Source organism: Oenanthe melanoleuca, chromosome 2 (genome assembly GCF_029582105.1).
Source record: "Oenanthe melanoleuca isolate GR-GAL-2019-014 chromosome 2, OMel1.0, whole genome shotgun sequence".
NCBI lineage: Eukaryota > Metazoa > Chordata > Aves > Passeriformes > Muscicapidae > Oenanthe > Oenanthe melanoleuca.
The window spans coordinates 132433837-132454516 of NC_079335.1; the positions used below are offsets into that span (position 1 = coordinate 132433837).

At 40.1% G+C, this 20680-nt stretch overlaps 1 protein-coding gene across 1 annotated transcript in view; it reads left to right on the top strand.

Moving 5' to 3' along the window:
- GAD2 (glutamate decarboxylase 2) overlaps nucleotides 1-19796 on the top strand; it is a 41801-nt gene extending 22005 nt beyond the window's left edge. The window contains exons 8-16 of the mRNA XM_056483288.1: nucleotides 968-1047; nucleotides 4108-4162; nucleotides 5415-5531; nucleotides 6625-6689; nucleotides 10432-10510; nucleotides 12174-12323; nucleotides 14052-14159; nucleotides 15767-15856; nucleotides 17202-19796. Of these exons, the coding sequence (XP_056339263.1) occupies nucleotides 968-1047; nucleotides 4108-4162; nucleotides 5415-5531; nucleotides 6625-6689; nucleotides 10432-10510; nucleotides 12174-12323; nucleotides 14052-14159; nucleotides 15767-15856; nucleotides 17202-17375 (918 nt within the window). The 3' untranslated portion in view covers nucleotides 17376-19796. The remainder of the gene's footprint in view (nucleotides 1-967; nucleotides 1048-4107; nucleotides 4163-5414; nucleotides 5532-6624; nucleotides 6690-10431; nucleotides 10511-12173; nucleotides 12324-14051; nucleotides 14160-15766; nucleotides 15857-17201) is intronic.
- The last annotated feature ends 884 nt before the right edge of the window (nucleotides 19797-20680 follow it).

The window sequence follows — 20680 nt, forward strand, 5'->3', positions numbered from 1 at the left end:
AGATATTCCCTTGACAAAGCAATAGTGATTACTTCTTTCCTTAGTGATCTGCAGACTAGGTCTTCCTTTCTTCTTTAACACTCTGGACACTTAAAAAGTCTTCTTAGGTTTTTATCTTCTGGATCTTTCATACAGTGTTACATCCTAAGATAATGGTACTGTAGTATCTAAAGAATTCCCAGATTTTTAATGTTTAATAATCTGTAGTTAAAATTACTTGGGACAATATTGTTAACAGATAGGTTTGAGTTAATACAAAATCAGATTCTTTGGGCTATAATTTGAAACAAAACTGTTGCATTATCATAATCACTGCGATTACATTTAGAATTATACATCAACAGTGACTTGGGAGTTAAATCCTATGAGTGAGAGAAAACTAGGCCAACCTGCACTCCAATAACTTCCATATTTTATTTAGTACATATAGATTCACTAATAATCTTACTTATAATAATAGCCCTATTCTGATTTTAAACTTCAGTAGCTCTGTTTGTTAGAAGGAGTTATTACTGGCTTTCACTGGCATGAGATCACAATTAGGCTTCCTATATTCATTTCTCTCAGAAATTATTTGGGCAGAAGATATATTGTGGCACATGACTCTGGACATCACAAATTAAATGAATTCTCTAGGGAAGACTATTTTGTTTCAGTAAATGAAGCTCATAGCTGAATCTGTACAAGCAGTAGAGCCTGCAGGTATGCATCAAGGTCCAGCATTGACCAATTGTGTATGTAATATTCCAGGAGTAAACCCAGATTAGAGTGATTGCTGTTTCTCCAGTTGATGGTAGTGACTTGCTTTGAAGCCTGAAATTACAGTGATCAGTTTCCAAAAGGGCTCTGAATGTAATTACTGCCTTGTGGGACTTCTTGCTGAAGGATTTGCAAGAGGGTAGTGTTTTATATTAAATTAGATAATAAACAATAAAACCAGTAAATAATAATAAATGTATTTTTTCAGAGTCACTTTTCTGTGAAGAAGGGAGCTGCAGCCTTGGGTATTGGTACAGATAGTGTGATTTTGATTAGATGTGATGAAAGGTAAGTAAAGATGTCAAATACTGTTTTCTTTGTGGTGCATAGCAGAGGATCATCAGGTGCTCATCTCAGAGACAGTATGTAGGATGTGGTCAGCAGTTGGTATAATTTGTCATAGCACTGTCACCTTCAGCAGCTTTACACTAATTCATCCCACTCAAGGAACTGGCTCTGTTAGTTTCGTTATGGGCTCATTTTTGGAGTTCATAAAAAATCTTAAAAGTTCATTTCCTCAGAAGTTTCTAATTTTTTTTTCTCTTTCATTCTGATGTGAAACAGGATATCAAACTAATATAGTTTGAATTCTGTGCTAAGAAAACCAGAAGGAAGCTTGTTTTGGCTAAATCAGACTCTCATGTTTTGATCCATTAAAATGAGCTGAAGTGAGGCTTTTATAGGAATAAAATATTTAGGAGCATTTGCTAATATAATTCTGTTACTTCATGCCCCCAACCATATTTCTCAGCTGGACTGCATTTCCCTCAGTGCCCTTGACAGGGACATGTTTGTGATAGGATGAGATGAGAAGGATTTTGGCAGCATTGTGGGAAGCACAGGCTAGGGAGGATGGTGGTCCCTGGAAACCAACAGCACAGGAGGCAACAAATCTGCAGCTCACACAGGCTCTGAAAAAGGATGGTAGATAACTTCGTGCTTAACTCACCCAACTAAAAGGTTTCAATTCTCTGTGAAAACCCATTTGTGAAAAAAGTATATTGATGAAATCAACATGTTCTGATAAAAACTTTCTGGTTTCAGGAAAACACTTTCTATGTGATAAAAAATTATTAGAACAATTCTTATTGATTCTGTTGGGAGTCTTTCCAATAGAAAATGTGATTTGAGTTCCTCATTGTTATAAGGTATTGAATTAATTATGTCTCTAACAGAAATGGAAGGCTTTGTTGCTATCAAAATAATCTGCTCCCACATTAAAAAACAAGCATCAAGTAAGCAATTTACAGTGCTAATCACAGTGCCTGCATATTGACTTATGGTCCTATTATCTCTTTATTAACAAAAGACTGAACACACCTTGAAGAGGATTTAATTACGTCAGAACAACCAACACACATCAAAATAAATCCCCAATTGTTTCTATTCACTGGAGATGAATGTGGATCAATGAAACCTTGTCTTCCTTTTCTTCTTGTGCAAATTCAGCGTGATGGTTTTCTGTGAAGACCACAATGGTTGTCCTGCCCAGCTGAAGGAAACAGCAGGATTCCTGTGTGTCTCACAGGGACACAGCAGATTGTTTGCACAGGATGTGTGGTTGAGAAGATATGGGCCTGTGGAAGGATGAAGGACCATGTTGATATCTTTTTGATGTTTTCAGAGCGACCAAACTTACTTCCTGGTGGCTCTTTCCCATTCTGACCCACACCTGCCAAGTTTGCCTTGTTTAGCTGGTAAACCTTGGCATTGCTTGGGTATTGCACTCTCCTGGCCATGAATTCCTGCATCTACTTGATGTGACATGGGGCTGGATAATCACTTGCTTTGGTAAAAAAATTTGGGCAGTGAAAGCATCTGCCCAGTTCTGTGTATGTTTCTATGCACAAGCCCACTAAATCAGAAACTATTAAAGATTAACATCTAAATTATGTTTTGAGGAGGAACTCATTGCCCTTCTTTGACTTGGTTTTATTTTCTTTATTCCTCTAATGATCCCCAGAACATTTTTTGAAGATAAGACAACTACTGCTTTTCTGTGAACATGTCTGGGGGGAAGAAGCTGAATACTCTTTAGACCTTCCTTGCACTTTTGCAAGAAAAATCTGGGTTAATTTTTAGATTTTTAGAGCTTTTTATTTTTTAGTTATCCTTTCTATATTTTAGTGCTTTGAATACGCAGAAAAGATTTTGCAAAAAAACTTAGCAGTACAAACCCATTTCTACTGAAATAAATACTGTCTTACTGTAAGCTATGTGAGGATGAAAAGGTACAAAACCAAGAGCATCTTATTAAGCATCATATTACAATAAATTAATAATTTTTTAAGAAGGACATGCATCCAAATGTAATGAAAACAGTTCAAGGGTTTTCGTGCAAAATGAAACTACAAATTAATGAGTTTATTAGTTTCCATATAACTTCATTTTGAGCTTTAATTAAGGTTCTTTTTTTATAGCAGCTGGAAATGAGGGCCTACTGAAAGAAAAAATCTGAAAAAGTCTTTAAAAATGTATATCAATCTAAATGTACAACATTCAAAGCCAGTGAAGACTTTTTTTCTGAAACATGGGAATCTATCATGTTTGTATTGCTGGTATTCATACTGCCTCTTCCTTTATAGACTTGCTTGTGTCTAAAGCAAAGAAAACCAAAGCCTTAATATTGATATCAGCACTGTTTTACCTTGCACCCAGTTAATTTACAGGATTTCCTAAATTAGCCTTCAAGCCTTGCACGTCTGAGACTGAACCTGAGGTAGATGGTTCTTACTGGAGGTGTTGCAAACAGTCAATGCAAAGAGCCTGACAGTGCATTTAGTGAGTCTAAACTGGCAGCTTCTCACATCTAGCAAATGCAAACATGTAATTCACTAAACCTGGGAAAAGTCATCCCTGGGAAGGGAACACAGAGACAGCTGCTGGCAGCACAGCCCAGCTGCACTGCTCAAGGCTGTCCAGCTCAGCTGGCATTTTCTCTGCCTGCTGGGAGAGAACCATGGGATTTGGCACCCAGTGAACTTCTTGGGATGCTGGGCTGAGCCTCTCCTTGGGAGACTGAAGCTTATTCCCAGAACTGTAACTTCAGACAGGACCAAGAGGCTCCAAGGAGCAGCATCAGCCTTTAATGGGGGTGGCCACGAGATACTTTCTCTGTTACCATCACCATATTGATGCAAATATATTGACTAAATAATTAGTCAAAATAAAACTAATTTCATAAAAACTCAGACTAATAGACAGAGTCCTTTTGTGCACTTCAATGTATCATAACTATTGGGCAAAAAAGTCCCTTTGCTCCTTCTTTGGGTTTCCTATTTAGTGAAGAAGTAACAGCAAAAGTTGAATTCAAGATCAAGTTACTGATATAACTCTCTCTTGCTCCAGAGGGAAAATGATCCCATCAGACCTTGAAAGAAGAATTGTTGAAGCCAAACAAAAAGTAAGTTCACCAGCTTATCTGCTTCAAAAGGGAAAAAAAAAAAAAAAAAAAAATGCAGAATAGTAAAGCCAGTTGTTTGTTTTCCTTGGTAAAACAGCACAAGCTTGCCCATTGAGTTTTGATGTATTTTTTAGAAATGTGGCCTGCCAATTAATGAGGTAAGAGTTACTGAGAAAATAAATTCAGAGCTACTTTATAATATCCATGAGCTATTTCGCTTTTTTTTTACATGATATTTTGCATAACATCCTCCTCTTTAATAATATCAGCCTATGATGCAGCTTCTCAGCTGAATATTGTCAAAACCAGAGTAATCATCTTGAGGAATTTGTTTTATTCTAATGCATTGAAAATGCTTTTCATAGACTCACCAAATTAATGGAAGGTAAACTAAAATCCACACATCTCTAAAAATGCACACACTTTTGTATTTGTTCACTAAGAGAAGCTAGAATTAAAACATCAGATTAAAGTATGCAATGAACTCAACCCTGTGTTTTCAGCATTTATATTCACTAGACACATCGCAGCCAAAGCTGATTAATAACAAAAATCTTCATTAAAAGCACATTTTTTACAAGAAAATAAATACAGTAGATTAAAAAAAGGCAAAATGACAGTAGAGTGCCACTCAAATCTACTGACTATTGCAGAAGGAAGTTTGGACTTTTTCCATGGTTTCAACCCCATTTCTGCCAAAAAAAAAGTAGCCACCCTTGACCTCTAAGTACTCCTTATGAGATCAACAAAACTAAAAATGAAATTAAAATTAAACACTGTTATAAATTCTAGCAGACCTCTGCTCTCATGACACGATGTTCCCAGTGACAAAACTGAGGCACCACACGGCCAGACCCTCGCTGGGCTAATTGCAATGCAGCCCAGCACACAGTCCAGCAGAAATGCTTCTCTCACTGTGGTGCCTGGTTCAGCTTTGTTTATGTGACATCCTGCAGTGCAGACTTTTTTGTTTCAGGCAGGTGGTGTGGAGCAGAATTGTTCTGTTGAGCCCTTACCTGTCTCATGCATCCTAATAAATGGAGGATACTGGTTTGGAAGTTTGCTGCCACCTTAAGGTAGAAACTGTGATATCGCTGGTATTTAAATGTGGAGAAAACCAGTGCCACACAGCAGGGATGTCCTCTGGGAGACACCTGGGGTCACTGTGGGGGCAGCACAGGGGGAACTGGGGCTGCCACGGGATGAGGGGGCTGCAGCACTCCATACATGATGTCCCTCTGCTTTCTTGCAGGGATTTGTTCCTTTTCTGGTGAGTGCCACAGCTGGGACAACAGTGTATGGGGCATTTGATCCTCTCATAGCTATTGCAGACATCTGCAAGAAATACAAAATCTGGATGCACGTGGATGTAAGTACCATAATACTTGGAGGGCTGGATTACAAGGTGTATTAATATTCATTTATTCATTTTGGAGAGTGTCATCTTGTACAAAACCCATTGCATTTAGTTTCTGTAATTAAGTCTAACATCCAAGCACTGACTTCTCACTCTCTGAAGGGCTCAGGTCAGGGGAATATTTTAGGAGCTGTGACTGTAGTTGTACTTGTAGCAACTGGGACACTTAAGTTGACCTAGTTTGAGTGCTTTTGGCTTTCAGCTTTATCTTTAAATGCCATTAAGAAGCATACTGAGCACTGGCTCAGCTTCTGCAGCAGCTGCAAAATAAACACATAAGGAAAGGGATACATTTGTCTGGAATAAAGTACTGCAAATTGCTGATCAGGTTAATGCAAGTGCTAGGGAAATTTATCAGATTGGCTGCTTAGCTTTATCCAGGCTCTTGCCAAGAAATCGTTTGAAGGATCATCTTTCAGCCCTAGAATATCTTCTATGTCATTTTTGCAAATCCTTTCTCCAAAAAGGTTTGGTAATTGACTTCCCATAGGTTTGAGAGTCTTGATTTTTTATTATTGTGTCAGCCAAAATCATTCCATTCAAAGGATGAATTTGTATTTACCTTAAATACTTCTCAGTCACATGAAATGCCTGCTTGTCCCAGATCTCTGTGAGGACAGCAAATGAGAACAAGGCAGGCAGTGGGTCCAAAACATGATGGAAATCCCCCCGAGCAGCTGAGCTTGCAGCCTGGTTTGTTATTATAACTTAGTGACTCTAAGGGAAAAGGCAGCTGACCCAGAAGCAGCTCTGCAAGGCACTAATGACAGCATGGGGCAGCCCGATGTGCCAGTGGCAGAGCAGGGGGCGAGGGAGGGGTTGCAGATGATGAGGGTGGGTGCCTGCATCAGGGGCTATTAACTGCTGCTTCCAAGCTACTGGAAGAAAATTGTTAGCACAGCTCTTGCCTCAGGCCCCATCTGCCTGGTCGTTTTGGAATGTGCCACATCAGCGAGATAAAAAGCGTCCCAAGGTGATGGGAACACAGAGATGTCACGGGGAGGAGAGCAGGGCTCTCATTAAGATGATGTGTCTTGCTTTCCAGGGAGCGTGGGGTGGTGGGCTCCTGATGTCAAGGAAACACAAATGGAAGTTAAATGGCGTCGAAAGGTATGATTTATTAGTGTCAACAAAAGGCATTTATTAAATGCATTTTAACAAACTTGTGTTTACCATAGCAGTGCCTATAAAAACTAAGGCTCGATGTTATCTCTGAGATACAGTTGGGAGAAATCATATGAACTGTCCTTCCAGCTGAAGCAGCAATGTGGAGTGCCTTTGTGCTACAGTAGTGTGGCAATTTGTTTTGAAGTATAAACAGCAGACATTCTATACTTGTTTCTCTGTTCTCCCACCATACATGCACAGGTCCAGAGTAGTTTCTGCAGAATTCTCTGATTCACATCCAGCATGAGTTAGCAATTTCATTTCTCTAAGAAGTGAATCTTGTAGGTCTTTTATACTGAAGTATAAAACTGTAAGTATAAAACCTGCAGGTAAGACAGATGTCCCCTGCTCTGTCACTTCTGGAGAGATTAGCCCTCTCCAGACTGTGTTATGGATGTCTTCAGGAAATCTATTCCTGGATATATACACAGTTGTAGTCATGAGCTCATAAACTTTGCAGATAATGCAATGAACATAAGTGATGCTAGTCAGACTGGAAGAACTGAGCTTAAACTTAAAAACAGCTGCTTACTCAGAAACATTTAGTTAAGCCGTGAAAATACTTTCTATAGGATATTGACATTTATCTACATTCAAAGAAATGCAAAAACCATTCAGGATTTCTGTGAGACACAAATGAGTGGAAGCTCAGAGAGTATTTAGAGAAAATTCACAGGTGCTTGCCCTGTTTTGTATTGTTCCCAGTCACCTATTTACTCCACTTTAGGGACTTAGAGGCAGTAGTATACTGGGCTAGATGGAGTCACTTTTATTTCTTTACTTACTGAAGCCCATGATGTTTGAGAGTAAATCATTACTCCCTTCCTCCTTCTTTATCACGAAATCAAATTGCTGTTCTTTGCCAATTAAAATTATAAACCACTTCCTCATCCTGATCCTGGAGATTAGGAGGATGCCTTGATGATTCAGTTATTTTCTCATACAAAATTTGAAAAGCAGCCAATGGTTCTATGAATTTCATTTAATTAAGACTGCCTACAGCATTCCAGACTCATATATCATGCATTAAAAGGACATATATCCAAATATCTGGCAAGTAAAAATCCACCTAGTTGCCTATGAAGGCAGAGTATGAAACAAATGGTTTGCCTCCCAAATTGCTGTCCAAATTGTGCTGGAATGAGGAGTTCAGGTTAAATCCACTTTGGAGCATTTTCCATATAACATGCTTTAGATCCAGAACTCCACTGGATTTTATTAAGTGTTTTGATAAGCACCATCTCATTATGTTTGCAAGTGAATTAAGGAAATTTGTTATTTTGAATGCTGTTCCTCTGCTTGCAGGACACAGCAGGTCATTTCAGTTTGTCCAGATCTTAAGTGTAGGAACCTTTAGAGCAGACCTTTTATGGACCTTTTTGTTTCATGGTAGGTAATGGAGTCATCACAGATCTGAGTAGAAGAGAACTGAAACTGTTAGTCATGTTTGATAGGAGAGGGAACATTTGCTGCAGCACACTGTGCTCTGAGTACTCACATCCTTCTGGTAACAGTCAGTCCAGCAGAAATACTCCTGTCACAGGAAAAGAGCTGCAGGAGTGTCCTTACCATGCCCTCCAGTCTCCCCATGGCAGATTTCAAGGTGCTGGAAGATGCCCTGAAGGAAGCATGAGCCCCAGTGTGTGGAGCAGATAGGTCTGGCCAACATCAGGAGTTCCAGTCTGGTGTCCCCTGTCCAGAGGCTCAGGCAGGGGGTCACAACTACATGAGAAAACACGTGTGCAGTGAGTGAGTGTCCCTTACAGGGTTTGGGCATCTTTCCCGGGGCTGTGGCTGGTCAGTGATTGCATCAGCTGTATTTAATGATGGCTCAGTACTGAATTCTGCCAGTCATGAATCTCTTCTGCTATCCATTTGAAATCTCTAAAGGAAGAACTTTTTTTTTTTTTCCCTATCTTTGACCCACAGCCAAAAAATCATATAGGTTCTTGGTGCTCAGTTATTTGGGCAAACATGAGATGCTTTTGGAAAACATCTGTGGATTCCTGTAGATTTTTCTTACTTCACTGTTTGTCTTGGTCAGCAATTTCTTCAAATGCATACTGATGACATGAGCCCAAAATAACTGATAACAAATGAAAAATGGTGGACTTTTATTTTACATAGTTGTGTAATTGGTATGTAATTAGGTAAATAAGTGACCATAGGGTAAATTAAATGTCTTAGACAGATAATTCACATCTGGCTGTTGTCAGTAAGCAACCCTTTTGCTTGAGAAAATGCATACCGCTAGTTACTCAGATGTCTCTCAAAGAATTTCTGTCTGATTTTGCATAGGCACAAATAAAATTTAAAAGTATCACATCAAGGGAAATTCATAGACCTGAGTGGATGTTCAGAACCATTAGTTTTGGTGTTGTAATCAGATGACTGACTGAGCTGGTGAAGAGCTGCCAAATACTCAAACAGCCAAGCCAAGTGGCCAGATGTTGCCTGTGGAAGACGTTCCCCACAGATTTTGCATCAGGCACTTGCAGAGTCCCATTTAAATAGCAAAGAATAAAGCACAGAAGTACTGCCTGACGTCCATGTGAATTTTGCAGTTGCTTGCTTTGAAAGAGAGGAAGCAATTTGGCAGGAGGTGCATAAACCTGTAGCACTGTCTCCAAGTCCTACAAAGGAAAACACTGCTAGGTTCAAACTTGCTCACCTCTGTTCACATCAGTGTTACCTGCAAGTGTGTCCTGAGTCCTTTAAGTTTTCTTGACTGATTTGTACCAATTTATACCATCAAAATATAAATCACATGCACTGTGTGTCCTTGGCAGCTTGCCAAAAGGATGCAAATATATACATTTATCAGCTAATTCATCATATGTAACAATAGTAATTACAAAATAGCCAGTCAAGCATAACACAAAATTAAAATAATAAACAACTGGACAATCTTCCATTCAGCCCTCAACACAGTCCTAAATGCCCCTTCTCTAGACTGTATTGTGCCTGTTCTGATTGTTCCCTAAACTTAGGCTGACAGCAGTTTTTGCAGCACATGTGTTCTGAAGGGAGGCAGGATCAGACTTTTTCTGAAAAGATGGGTCAGTTCCATGCTTATTACTGCAGTTGTGTGAATTGCTGTAGCCAAGCAAAAATTAAGGAGCTATGAAAATTTGCCATCATCAGAGCAACGAGAAAAATTACTTTGGGCCAGGTTTTCCAGGTTACTCAGAGACTTAGTGATACCCAGAAGTATTTCAAGGAATTTTTTTGAATGCCTGTGTGAGCTAATTACAAAACTCTTGCTGAAGCTGGAATCAGAGGGAGGGAGATCTGATAGATTGCCAGCTTCCTATCTGTGCAATTAATTGACTGTGCAATTTTAGGAAGTTCATCAGTCAAGTGTGTGTTTTTAGGAAGTTTGCCCTATGTTTGTAAAGTACAGATGACTCCCCTGAAAGTTTAATATTGATTAAATTTAGTGGATAGAGCAATTATCCTGTGGTAAATTGCCAGGATTGTCATCCAAAAGCCAACTGGAGTGGATTAGGCCCCTATGAAACATTGCTTTCCTAATATCAGCCGTGATTATTTTCAGCTTTTCTTGCTCAGAAGAAGAAAAAAGTGAGTATTGCTACATGTTTGGTATTATTCTAATTATTTCTAAATGCCTCTGGGGTTTCATCACATAGTACAGTGTCTGAGTTCATGTGGTTTTCTGTCCCAGGGCTAACTCAGTAACCTGGAACCCTCACAAGATGATGGGAGTCCCACTGCAGTGTTCAGCCCTGCTAGTAAGAGAAGAGGTATGTCACAATATACATGCTCCTCTGCTTTTCTGGCATTTTACTTCTGAAAATCCTGGATATTTTCTTCCTAATGTGCCATAGCTAAATTTGCTAATCTCATGAGGAATATAACAGAAACTAAGAAAAGACCTCTATTTACATGCTTCAGCCATGATTGCAAAAGGAATTAAAGCAGATGTCTAGAAAAAATGAGGCAATCAATGGCAATATCTATGCAGAGTTTTGTGACTTTCCGTTCTAAATGTTCATGGTTCAGTTGTGGCTACACAGCTGTGTGACCCCACTAGTTGCTGTGTAGCATAAGATGTAACTGCAGGCAAACTCTGGTCCTCTTGAGGTGAGTCATGGCTTACATGCCATTTGGGCCAGAATGGAGGCATCATTGCACTTTCTAGACTTTTACAATATTCCTGCCCAGCTTTGATCTATATATCCACTTGGGGGCACATGGAACAGTAAGTGCACTTGGAATAAAAAGTAGACATTTTATTTAGTGCTAGAATTTGAATCACCCTTCAAGCCTGTAATTTTCATATAACCATCAGTTACTGGGAGCTGCTGTACAGCCACCACTTAATAGGCCAGCTATCAGAAAGCTGGTTGCTGTTTTGCTAAGGGCTGTACAACAGATTGAATACCAAGTAATTGCACTTAGGAAGAGAGAAACTTGCTTTTATTTGCCTTCTGGGTCAGTTACCCAAGACAAAGCCTGCCCAGCTGAAGTCAGTACCATCCTTGACTTCTAGTGAGAACAGATGGTTCAGATTAGGAGAAAGTCAATTTTTTTTCCCCCTCTCATTTTGCTATCTCAGTTTTGAGTTACGCATAAAGATTAGACTTGATGATAAAAAGCCATGTTATGATTCTTCTTGGGCTGGAAATTGCCATTTTAGGCAACAGCCCTAAGGTATACCATAAACTTGGTTGAGATCTTAAGTAGAGCCAGAATGTGGCTCTCTATGTTTTACTTAAAAAGCTGAAAAGGAAGCCTCATGCTTTCGTGAGCCAGCTTTCCTCACCTTGTTGGCTTCTGTCCCTCCCACAAAGTTGCCTCTTAGAATGGTATGTTGCAGCCCAGAAATAGCTCTAGCTGGGTTTTTAAAAGCCATATGCTCTTTTGTCTGTTCAAAGCTTTCTATACTACTTAAGCATCCAGTCTACAGCTGAGGACTTTGCAGGAAAGAACTGTTCCTATAAAGAAAGAAAACAATAAAAATCAGAATTTTAGAGATCAAAGCAATTGAAAAGTGCTGTGACATTCTTTAGATTAGTCACCAATTGTCTTATTCTGAGTCAGAATAAAAGCCTTCAAAGGAAAGGAGGAAAAGGAACTAGAACAAAGAATAAAAGGAAAAATCCAAAATTGAAGTGAAGCATAAGAATGCTAGGAAGCACAATGTCCAGCTTCTTAAAAAAATTATTTGTATCTGGAAGTGGATTACACATAGCTGGATCAGGTACCAAGGCATCTTGGGCACTGATAGGGATTAGTCCATTGAGCAGCTAAGTCTAGTTTTGTGCTTTTTTTTGATCTTCCTTTTGCACTCAGACATATATTCGACTGAATTTGAGTGTTGGTAATTTTTCACCCAGAGCAACCCTCAAAGCAGTAGCCAAATCTGTGCTGACATCCCTGTGCTTGTGTCTTTGTGTCCATAAGGGATTGATGCAGAGCTGCAATCAGATGCATGCTTCCTACCTCTTTCAACAAGACAAGCACTACGACCTGTCCTACGACACGGGAGACAAGGCTCTGCAGTGCGGGCGGCACGTGGATGTCTTCAAGCTGTGGCTGATGTGGAGGGCAAAGGTAGGACTGCCTGCTGCACCTTCGTTTGTATTAAAATAATGCACACCAGATAACACTTGAGGGCTTTTCTTTCTGTAATCATCATTTCAGAAAATACCTGACCTGAATTTCACACATATAACATGAAAGAAAGCACGTTATTATTTTCTGGGGGTTTTATACTTTTAACAACAGAGCTTCAAAGCAGCACATATGATTATGAAACTTGGACTGTATGGCTTTGCATAGTATTTGCCTTGTGTAACTGTAGGAGTCTAACAGCATAAATCATATACCTAGGAATGTTGTTAGAAAGATTTCTACTTAAAAAAAGATGTTTTAATTATATTCAGAAATTATAATGGCAAATCAAGACTGGAATACTTAGTTTCATGCAGTAGATATGAAGTAATCTTTTGAAGGAGCAGAGGAAATCTCATAAAAAAACTCTTCACTGGGAAATCTGTAAACACCAGCTCTAATGATTACTTTATCTATATTGCTAAAGTTCTTGTGTGTATTTATCTAATCTATTATGTCAGGTTGCCTAAGGTTGGTTCAGAGGAGATGACATCACTGTTTTCATTTCCAGAAATCCTTAAAGATTCTCATTAAACCTCTGAGGAGGTGTGGGAGTCAGTAAAGCAGGATGCAATAGCTGTTATGCAGGGGATATGTTTATAGGGGTCTGCAGAGTGGCAGGTGATTTCAGCCACATGTCTCTTTTACTCCAAGCCTTTCTCCCAGGGCTACCTCTAGTCTGTTTTGAAATCTCTATGCACAGAGGCATAATGACATGGGCTTTTAAGTCAGTTCTGCACTGCCAGAACAGATTTAGCAGGGACATGCATCCATTACTCAGAGACATTTCTCCTAAAGCCCATTTTTTCAGTATTTCTTGTACTGCTTTTTCTCTTCTCACACTCTGCTTGTAATATTAACATTACAAAATAGGATGTGTGTTTCTTAAAGAGTTTATCTATTCCAGCTGTTTATTCCCCTTCCTCCCTCTTGAAGCTGTGTCCTTTGTTTGAGGCATCACAGTTGGTGATTGCAGGAGCAATTATGATGTCACAGAGAGGATTATGACTTCTGCCAGAGAAGAAAAAGTAGGCTTTTCTGCAGCTCTTAAAAACACAGCTTCTGAGTTTGTATGGTATCTGTTGGAAAAGAAGAGAGAGGAACTCTACCAAGGCAGGGTAGTATCTAAACAAAGTGTGAATTTTCACAGGCATCAGACTGGGCTCTAAAAGTGTATCTATCCATTCTGTGCTTAACTAAATAGGAAAAAAACTATTCCTGGAAATTCCCCAGTGTATCATTCCTGGAAGATTAAAATCTGCTATCCTGAAAATAGTGGGAGACTCCCCTTGTCTGGAGCTCATCACCTCCTGAAGACCCCCCTCTGTGCCAGTCCAAGCTGTCCAAAGTTACCCTCAGCCTCTCTGCAAAATTTACCAAACTCACCCTTTGAGGTGCTATTCAGGTTCTCAGCAAAATATTCCTGAGAACTAAGCAAGTACCTGATGCTTCTTTTGCAAAATTGGCTATAGCAGTGTCAGTGGCAAGAGCTAGAGACAAATTATCTCTGCTTATCAAAGTGCCCTTCATCACATAGAATCAGATCCTTCAGAGACTTCTGACAGGTGACTTGTACTGATGTGTTGGCAAGTATTGCATGGTCCTTCTGCCCTTTTAATTCATGAAACAGATATTGACATAACTTCTTTTCTTCATCTCTCTGTAAAGGGAACCACAGGATTTGAAGCACAAATTGATAAGTGCTTGGAGCTTGCTGAATACCTATACAATAAAATAAAGAACAGAGAAGGGTATGAAATGGTGTTTGATGGAAAGGTATGTAGTGCAACTTCTTTTTCTCCATTGGTCAACATTGGTCAACATTTCAACGTTGGTCGAACAATGTTTGCTTCATTACCTATTGGAATGCTGCCAACAGATCAGATCAAACAGCATGAGATAGAAAGCAGGGACAACACCTTGTAACAAAACCCGTTGTTGTGCCAGTTCCTCTCTTCCTCAGGGAATGCAGGGACAAGGGAGATGAGGCAGCTGTGCATAAGTGTTCAGTTTGCTCTGTTTAACCCTGCTGAAACAAAACACGGGTGTCTCAGCCTAACACAACACACAGACACAAAGAGAACCAGCTCTTGTGTTATAAAAACAAGATGCATTTTCCTAATAGCAGGGTCTGTTAGAGTGGGGGTACAGTACCCCCCACAGCTCTGAAGGACAGCTGTGCAGAGCAGTTTTATCAGCATTCTTAGGTGGGCAGTCACAGGGGAGCTGGAATGCCCATCTGCACTGAGGTCCCTGCTGTGATGGGGTGCAGTCAGCAGGGAAGGGGCCAGTGTTGCTTGGGAGCCCAGCTGGCTCCTGGGACAGGCACTGGCACTGTCTGGGGTGCAGATTCACCAGGAAAGTTTTGTGGAGAGACTCCAGCTGCGATGGGAGCCCTGGGTACCAGGAGCCTGGCTGGAGCACAGTGCCCAGGGCAAGGCAGTGCAGCCTGGGTTGGGTGGCTGTACCTCTGCTGTGCTCTGCCATTGCTGTGTGGGCAACCTCTCCAGCTGGGAGGGCTGGGAACCGGCTGGGAGAAACCTCTGTTACAAAGTTAGCTGGTGCTCTGTCTGTAAGAGACAGCAAGCATGAACATCACTAGGTTTCTTCAGAGATTACAGGCTCATATCCACATACCACTGTGGATGACTTCCCATGTCATCACTGAATTTTGTCCTCTGGGTCTGATGATGAATAAAGGAACTGGCAGCAGAAGGAGTTGGTGTAAAACACATTTAGCATCCAGTAAAGGGGGGAGCATAGCAAGGCAGGCAACTGCTGGGAGACTGGAAAAATGCACAAAATGTCAACTACATTTTGCTTTATGCCTTTCTGCTTAGTGGTCCGATAGATGTTAAATGAGCTAAGATGCTGTGGTGCATGCATATTAATCCAGCAGCTAGCTGAATCAAATTGAGAATTAATAAATTTCATTAAATGTAAGAAAATCTTAGACTGTCTTATGCACCACCTGTGGCTCCTGTTTACAGAATCAGATTCTGTATTATTCTGCCATGTAATAGAAGTAAATGACACGGTCCTCACCTCTAAATTATCTGTAATAGACTCTTGCCTTAGCCACACGATCCCTTCAGCCCCTGGAGGGGACAGGAGCTGCAAAATCCAGATGTCTTTCAGGAAGGCATAAATATATTTGCCCAGCTGGATGATGTGTTTTTGCATCTGACACCCTGGGAATAAATTGCTTAAAATTATCTTTTCTGCATTAATAACAATGATGACTCTCAGTGGACCACAATAATGAAAACCATTGACTGCTGTCACAAGATGATGTATGAGAGGGAGAGAAGGCATGAACTTAATTGCAATTGAGATATTATGAACATTTCTTACAACATGAACTGTTATTATTCTGTGCTTAGCCTCAGCACACAAATGTCTGCTTCTGGTACATCCCTCCCAGCTTGCGTGGAATGGAGGACAGCGAAGAGAGAACGAGCCGCCTGATGAAGGTGAGCAGTTGTCCTGGTTTGAAGGCCAGGTGTCTGCCAATAAAGGCAGAAACTTCTCTTTGAAATGGAGAATGTAAACCCCCTTCCTCCAAATTATTATTATAATTTCGAAATTAAGGGGCTCTCAGACAAAGATAGGGGAATTAGGAATGACAGTTGTTTACTAGGAAAATTAAAATAGAAATACAGTATTACAAAGAACAATCCCAAAACCACTGAGAGAGTCAGAATACAGCCTGACACCCTGTCAGTCAGGGTGTTGGCAGCAGTCCCATTAAATGGTGGCTGCATCCTCCTGCAGTGGCAGATGTGGTTCAGCTGAAGCAGTGCTCCTGTAGAAGGTGCAGTTTTCCTCTGAAGGTCCAGAGATGATGTGGAAAGGCCCAGCTTTCCTCTGGAATCCAGTGGAAAGATGGATAACTTGCTGTCCAAGATCTCAGTTTTTATCTCGGTAGGAAAGGCTTGGCTCCTCCCCCTGGCTGGAGCATCTCCCAGTGGGATGATGTAATTTTATCAGTCATACAGTGAGACTTAATGGGCCCAGCAACAGATGATATCCTCCTGGAGGGAGGATGGGTTGTGGAAAAGATAAAGATGATTGCCCCACCTGGTTTTAAAGATGGCCCATTAGCAGATAATATGTGCCACGGAGATAAGGGTGGCTGCCCCACCTGGCTTTAATAGTTGGTGATAGAATTCACATTTCTGGCCACATCAACCCAACACAGGAGTGAAACCCTTGCAGCAGGCAATCCCCAGAATGATCTCCCAGGGCACAGGGCAAGCTGAGGTTCTGGCAAATGACACCTCCATGGTCGTTTTACTGCAGGTCAGTCTGGCAGCACCTTGCTCTGGCCTCCAGGTGTGGTGTTCCCTGATCTCCAGAGCTCATATTTGCTCCGTGTTTAGGTACTGGAGCTACTGTGAACTGCAGTCACTAAACCCAGCAAGGGCAGAAAAGATCAACAACACTACAGCACCCTGGTATATGAAAACAATTGTAGCCCTGTTATGAACAGTACAACAAGCAGCTGCTGTGTCCCTGTCAGCAGAATTGAGGAAGTAACAGAGGGAAATTTCCCCAGTCATTTAAAGAGCAGGACAAAGAAAAGGAATAAAATGAATGGCTTTTCAATGTGATATTTATTCCTTACTGGGGGTTAATGTTTTTATTAATATTGAATGTAATTCCCTTTCAGGTGCTTGAAGATCTCTATCCTCTATAAGAAAAGGAAGAATACTCTGTTTTAATAATAATGAGGGTGATGATAATAATGAGAATAATTATGGTAATGACAATAATAATAATCCTCATCATCATCCCCTACTTTCTGTTGCTCTGCAGGTGGCCCCAGTGATAAAAGCCAGGATGATGGAGTATGGCACAACCATGGTGAGCTACCAGCCCCTGGGAGACAAAGTGAACTTCTTCCGGATGGTCATCTCCAACCCTGCGGCCACCCACCAGGACATTGATTTCCTGATTGATGAAATAGAACGCCTGGGACAAGATTTATAATAACTGGGTGTGACAGTCTGTTCCTGGACCTCTAAGTAGACAATTAAGTTGTCACAAACTGTGCGAATGTATTTGTAGTTTGTTCCAAAGTAAATCTATTTCTATATTGTGGCGTTGGAGTAGAGTACAGTTTAAAATCAAGAAACATGGCTCCTTTAAAGTCCTTTCCTGAGTTTTAGAATGCCTCCTTAATAATTAGCTGCACAAAAAAGCTTCATTGAAACAAATAAGGAAGACCAGAAGATACTTAAAATTTTTCCCCAAATTTTAACACAGTAATTACTTTAAATTAACAGCAATCAGACTGAATGATGCCAAAGTTGCCCAAAATTATGACAAAATCAGATTGGGGGGAAGTGGGAGGGGGTGGTGAGATGCAGAATATATATGCTGTATGTTTAAAAATGAAAGGATTTTGCCTTTTTCATAGTGTTAGAACAGAATTTCTAATTTACCTATAGCAACATTTCAAATGTATTTAAATAAGTATAGTTTTACAAAAGGAAATATATATATATATATAAAAATCCTATTTTGTAAACTATATATTTTTATTTTATATGGGTTATAAAACTGCAAGTACAGAAGCTGGAAATTAACCGGGATTCTTTTTCTTTTGATGGAGGTGCCTCGAATATTTAGTACTGCTTATTTTAAAAGACAAGCCCATGTAATACATTCTTTCTCCATGTCATATGGATTGTACATCTCCAGGGTTGGTTACTGAAAAACCTCAAGAGGACTGCAGCTCTTACAACCACTTAATAAAATCAATTACAGTACAACAATAGGATGCTATTATTCCTAATTATGTTTCCCAAGTGGCCTGATCAGACGCACAATCAATATACAGTGCTAACCAAGACTGAAATAAGGTTGTATTTGGATGGTTTCTGTGTTTTGTGTTTTAAAAACCCTATTTAAAAAAAGGTCACGTCTGAGTAAATTCTTCTCTCAAAACTATTTCTGCTGTGAGCAGTCCCAGGCAACATTGAAAACCTCACAGCTACATTAAGAAGGTGAAGACTTCTTACAGATGTACAGGTCTGCAAGACAAGTCCTAAATTAAATGTGACTGTAATCTGAGTGACAGGGATGGGGTCCAAGTACAAACTGTTCTGTCAAAGGATTTTCACAGTGCTGGACTCCATCCTTGTCTACAGTGAAGTCAAGATATGGCCACATCTGCCAAAGAACAGCCCCTACAGAGCCTCAAAACCTTTTTAGAAATCATGGGCACAGCTCTTGCAGAAATTGTTTGCTGCATCATTCCTTAGCTTTAGAGGTGTCTCTGGCATGGAAACTTAAATTTATCCTTTCTCTCTGCAACATCTGGAAGTGTTGGTAAGAGTTCTGCAGCTTAGACCTGTCTACTTATAACCCTACTAAAGTTTTGGTTTTAACTTTGCCTGAATGACCAACTTGTGTTTGTAAAGCAATATGGTTATGCTGTCTCTAAAATACTTGAAGACAAAAAAAGAAGTGCAATGTGGGTTTAATTTCATCTAAAATAGATAAATGGAGTATTGATTCAATGTAAAATGAGGACATGAAGTAAGAGGAAATAAATAGTGTCTGTAATTGTGTTGCCTTTATTATATTGATAGTACTGTTTTGTCACCTCAGATTGAGGCTGTGCACTTTAGATTTAAACTGTACAATGTTGCAAATCAACATGTGTTGCTGTATAAGCTTGTACAATATATTATTGGTATGTCATTATTTGTGTGGTAGTAGTATTGACTCTTGATATTGTAAGAACTGCATTCAAGCCTGTCCCTCTGCTGTATATTTGGTGTTAACCTCTCCTCGTCAGCTCTGGGCCCCCTCACCTCACTTCAGTGGACTTCCATTGCTACCTGCATAGTGGTTCAAGCCAAGCTGTAGAGGAGATACCAATTCTATCAGGAAGGCCTCAATGTGACCTCTGCTAAACATCAAAATCAGCAGATTAATCACTGAAATACTGAGTAGAGCAGCAAATTATATTATTTTTTCTTGCTGGGAAAAAGGCAAGCAAAGAATTTAAAAAGTAAAAATAGGATAGGGACAATGATGAAGGTGATCAGTAGCCTGGTTACATCTTGCATGTGCAATTACATTTTAAAGTGCTAAGTGCAAACAGCATATTTATTAGATGTATGTGCCAGTCCAAGATTTACATTTGGTGTTCCAGGAGAACCAGCACTTTTTTTTTTTTTTTTTTTTTTACACATTACTGTATTTATTGCAGCCAGGAAGGAGCAGCATAGCAATCTGTTCTTGTGTTTGACCAAAGTATCTTATCTGTGGTGTTGATCTAAATCCAAATAAAAGTGTAACATGTGACTCTGGGTCTTTTCATTAGCAGCACTGATGAGCACTCTAAGCGTTTATCACTCGTGCCATTTTGGAGCAAGGCCCCAATAAAGAGAATGTTTAATTGGAACTCTTTATGTCTCCCGTTGCTTTTTTTCATTACAAGATGCATTCTGTTCACTACTGTAACATAAAAATACCAATTCTACCACCAGACCTTTTCTGAGTCAGTGCTCCAGACCTTTTTTGGAGGCAATATTCAGCATCAGCACACAAGGGTAAATCTGCCATCTGGTATTCCTGCACCTTATCTTTACAAGATGGATTTAGTTGCTTTTTTCTCCTCAGACAGACTCAATATTTTTATGTTCTGTTTTGTCTTTTTATTTCACAAGTACTTATCCCCAAATTAACCATAGACTCAAATCAACCTTCTGGACAGCAGTGAAAGCAGTCAGGGCACTTGCCAGGACAGCACAGACTACACAATGGCAACAATTTAAAAAAGCTATGAAGTAAAATAGACAAAACAACCAATACAAAAACTTAAGATTTTAATCTTTATGTCTATCCTGGCCCAAGGCCACCTCTCTTCAAAATCTGCCACCAATCTGCTCTATTCCCTTCTACCCTCGGCAGTGCTGCCCAGTGCAATAGCAGCAGCAGAGAAATAAAAATATGCTGTTAAAGCCACAGCAGTCTGAAAGCTGATGCCCAAAATGGGACTTTTTGCTATCATTTCTTTAAGTCTCTAGCAGAATTGAAGATTAACACCTGTGCTGAATACTGCACAGAGCCCAGCTAGGAGATCTGTAAGGAAATAGAGGTAGAACTTTTGGGGGTAAGTTACTGTCCTTTCCCAGCGAAGCTCTCCATTTGGCACTGAGAAGGGGAGCACTGCTTTAGCCATTTTGAGCACCACCCTCACAGGAGAGGATGAAGCTTGGGCTGGTGAAAGTGACTGACTTGCCTCAATACCCTGTAGTTAATAGTTTCTGGGGGGTTAA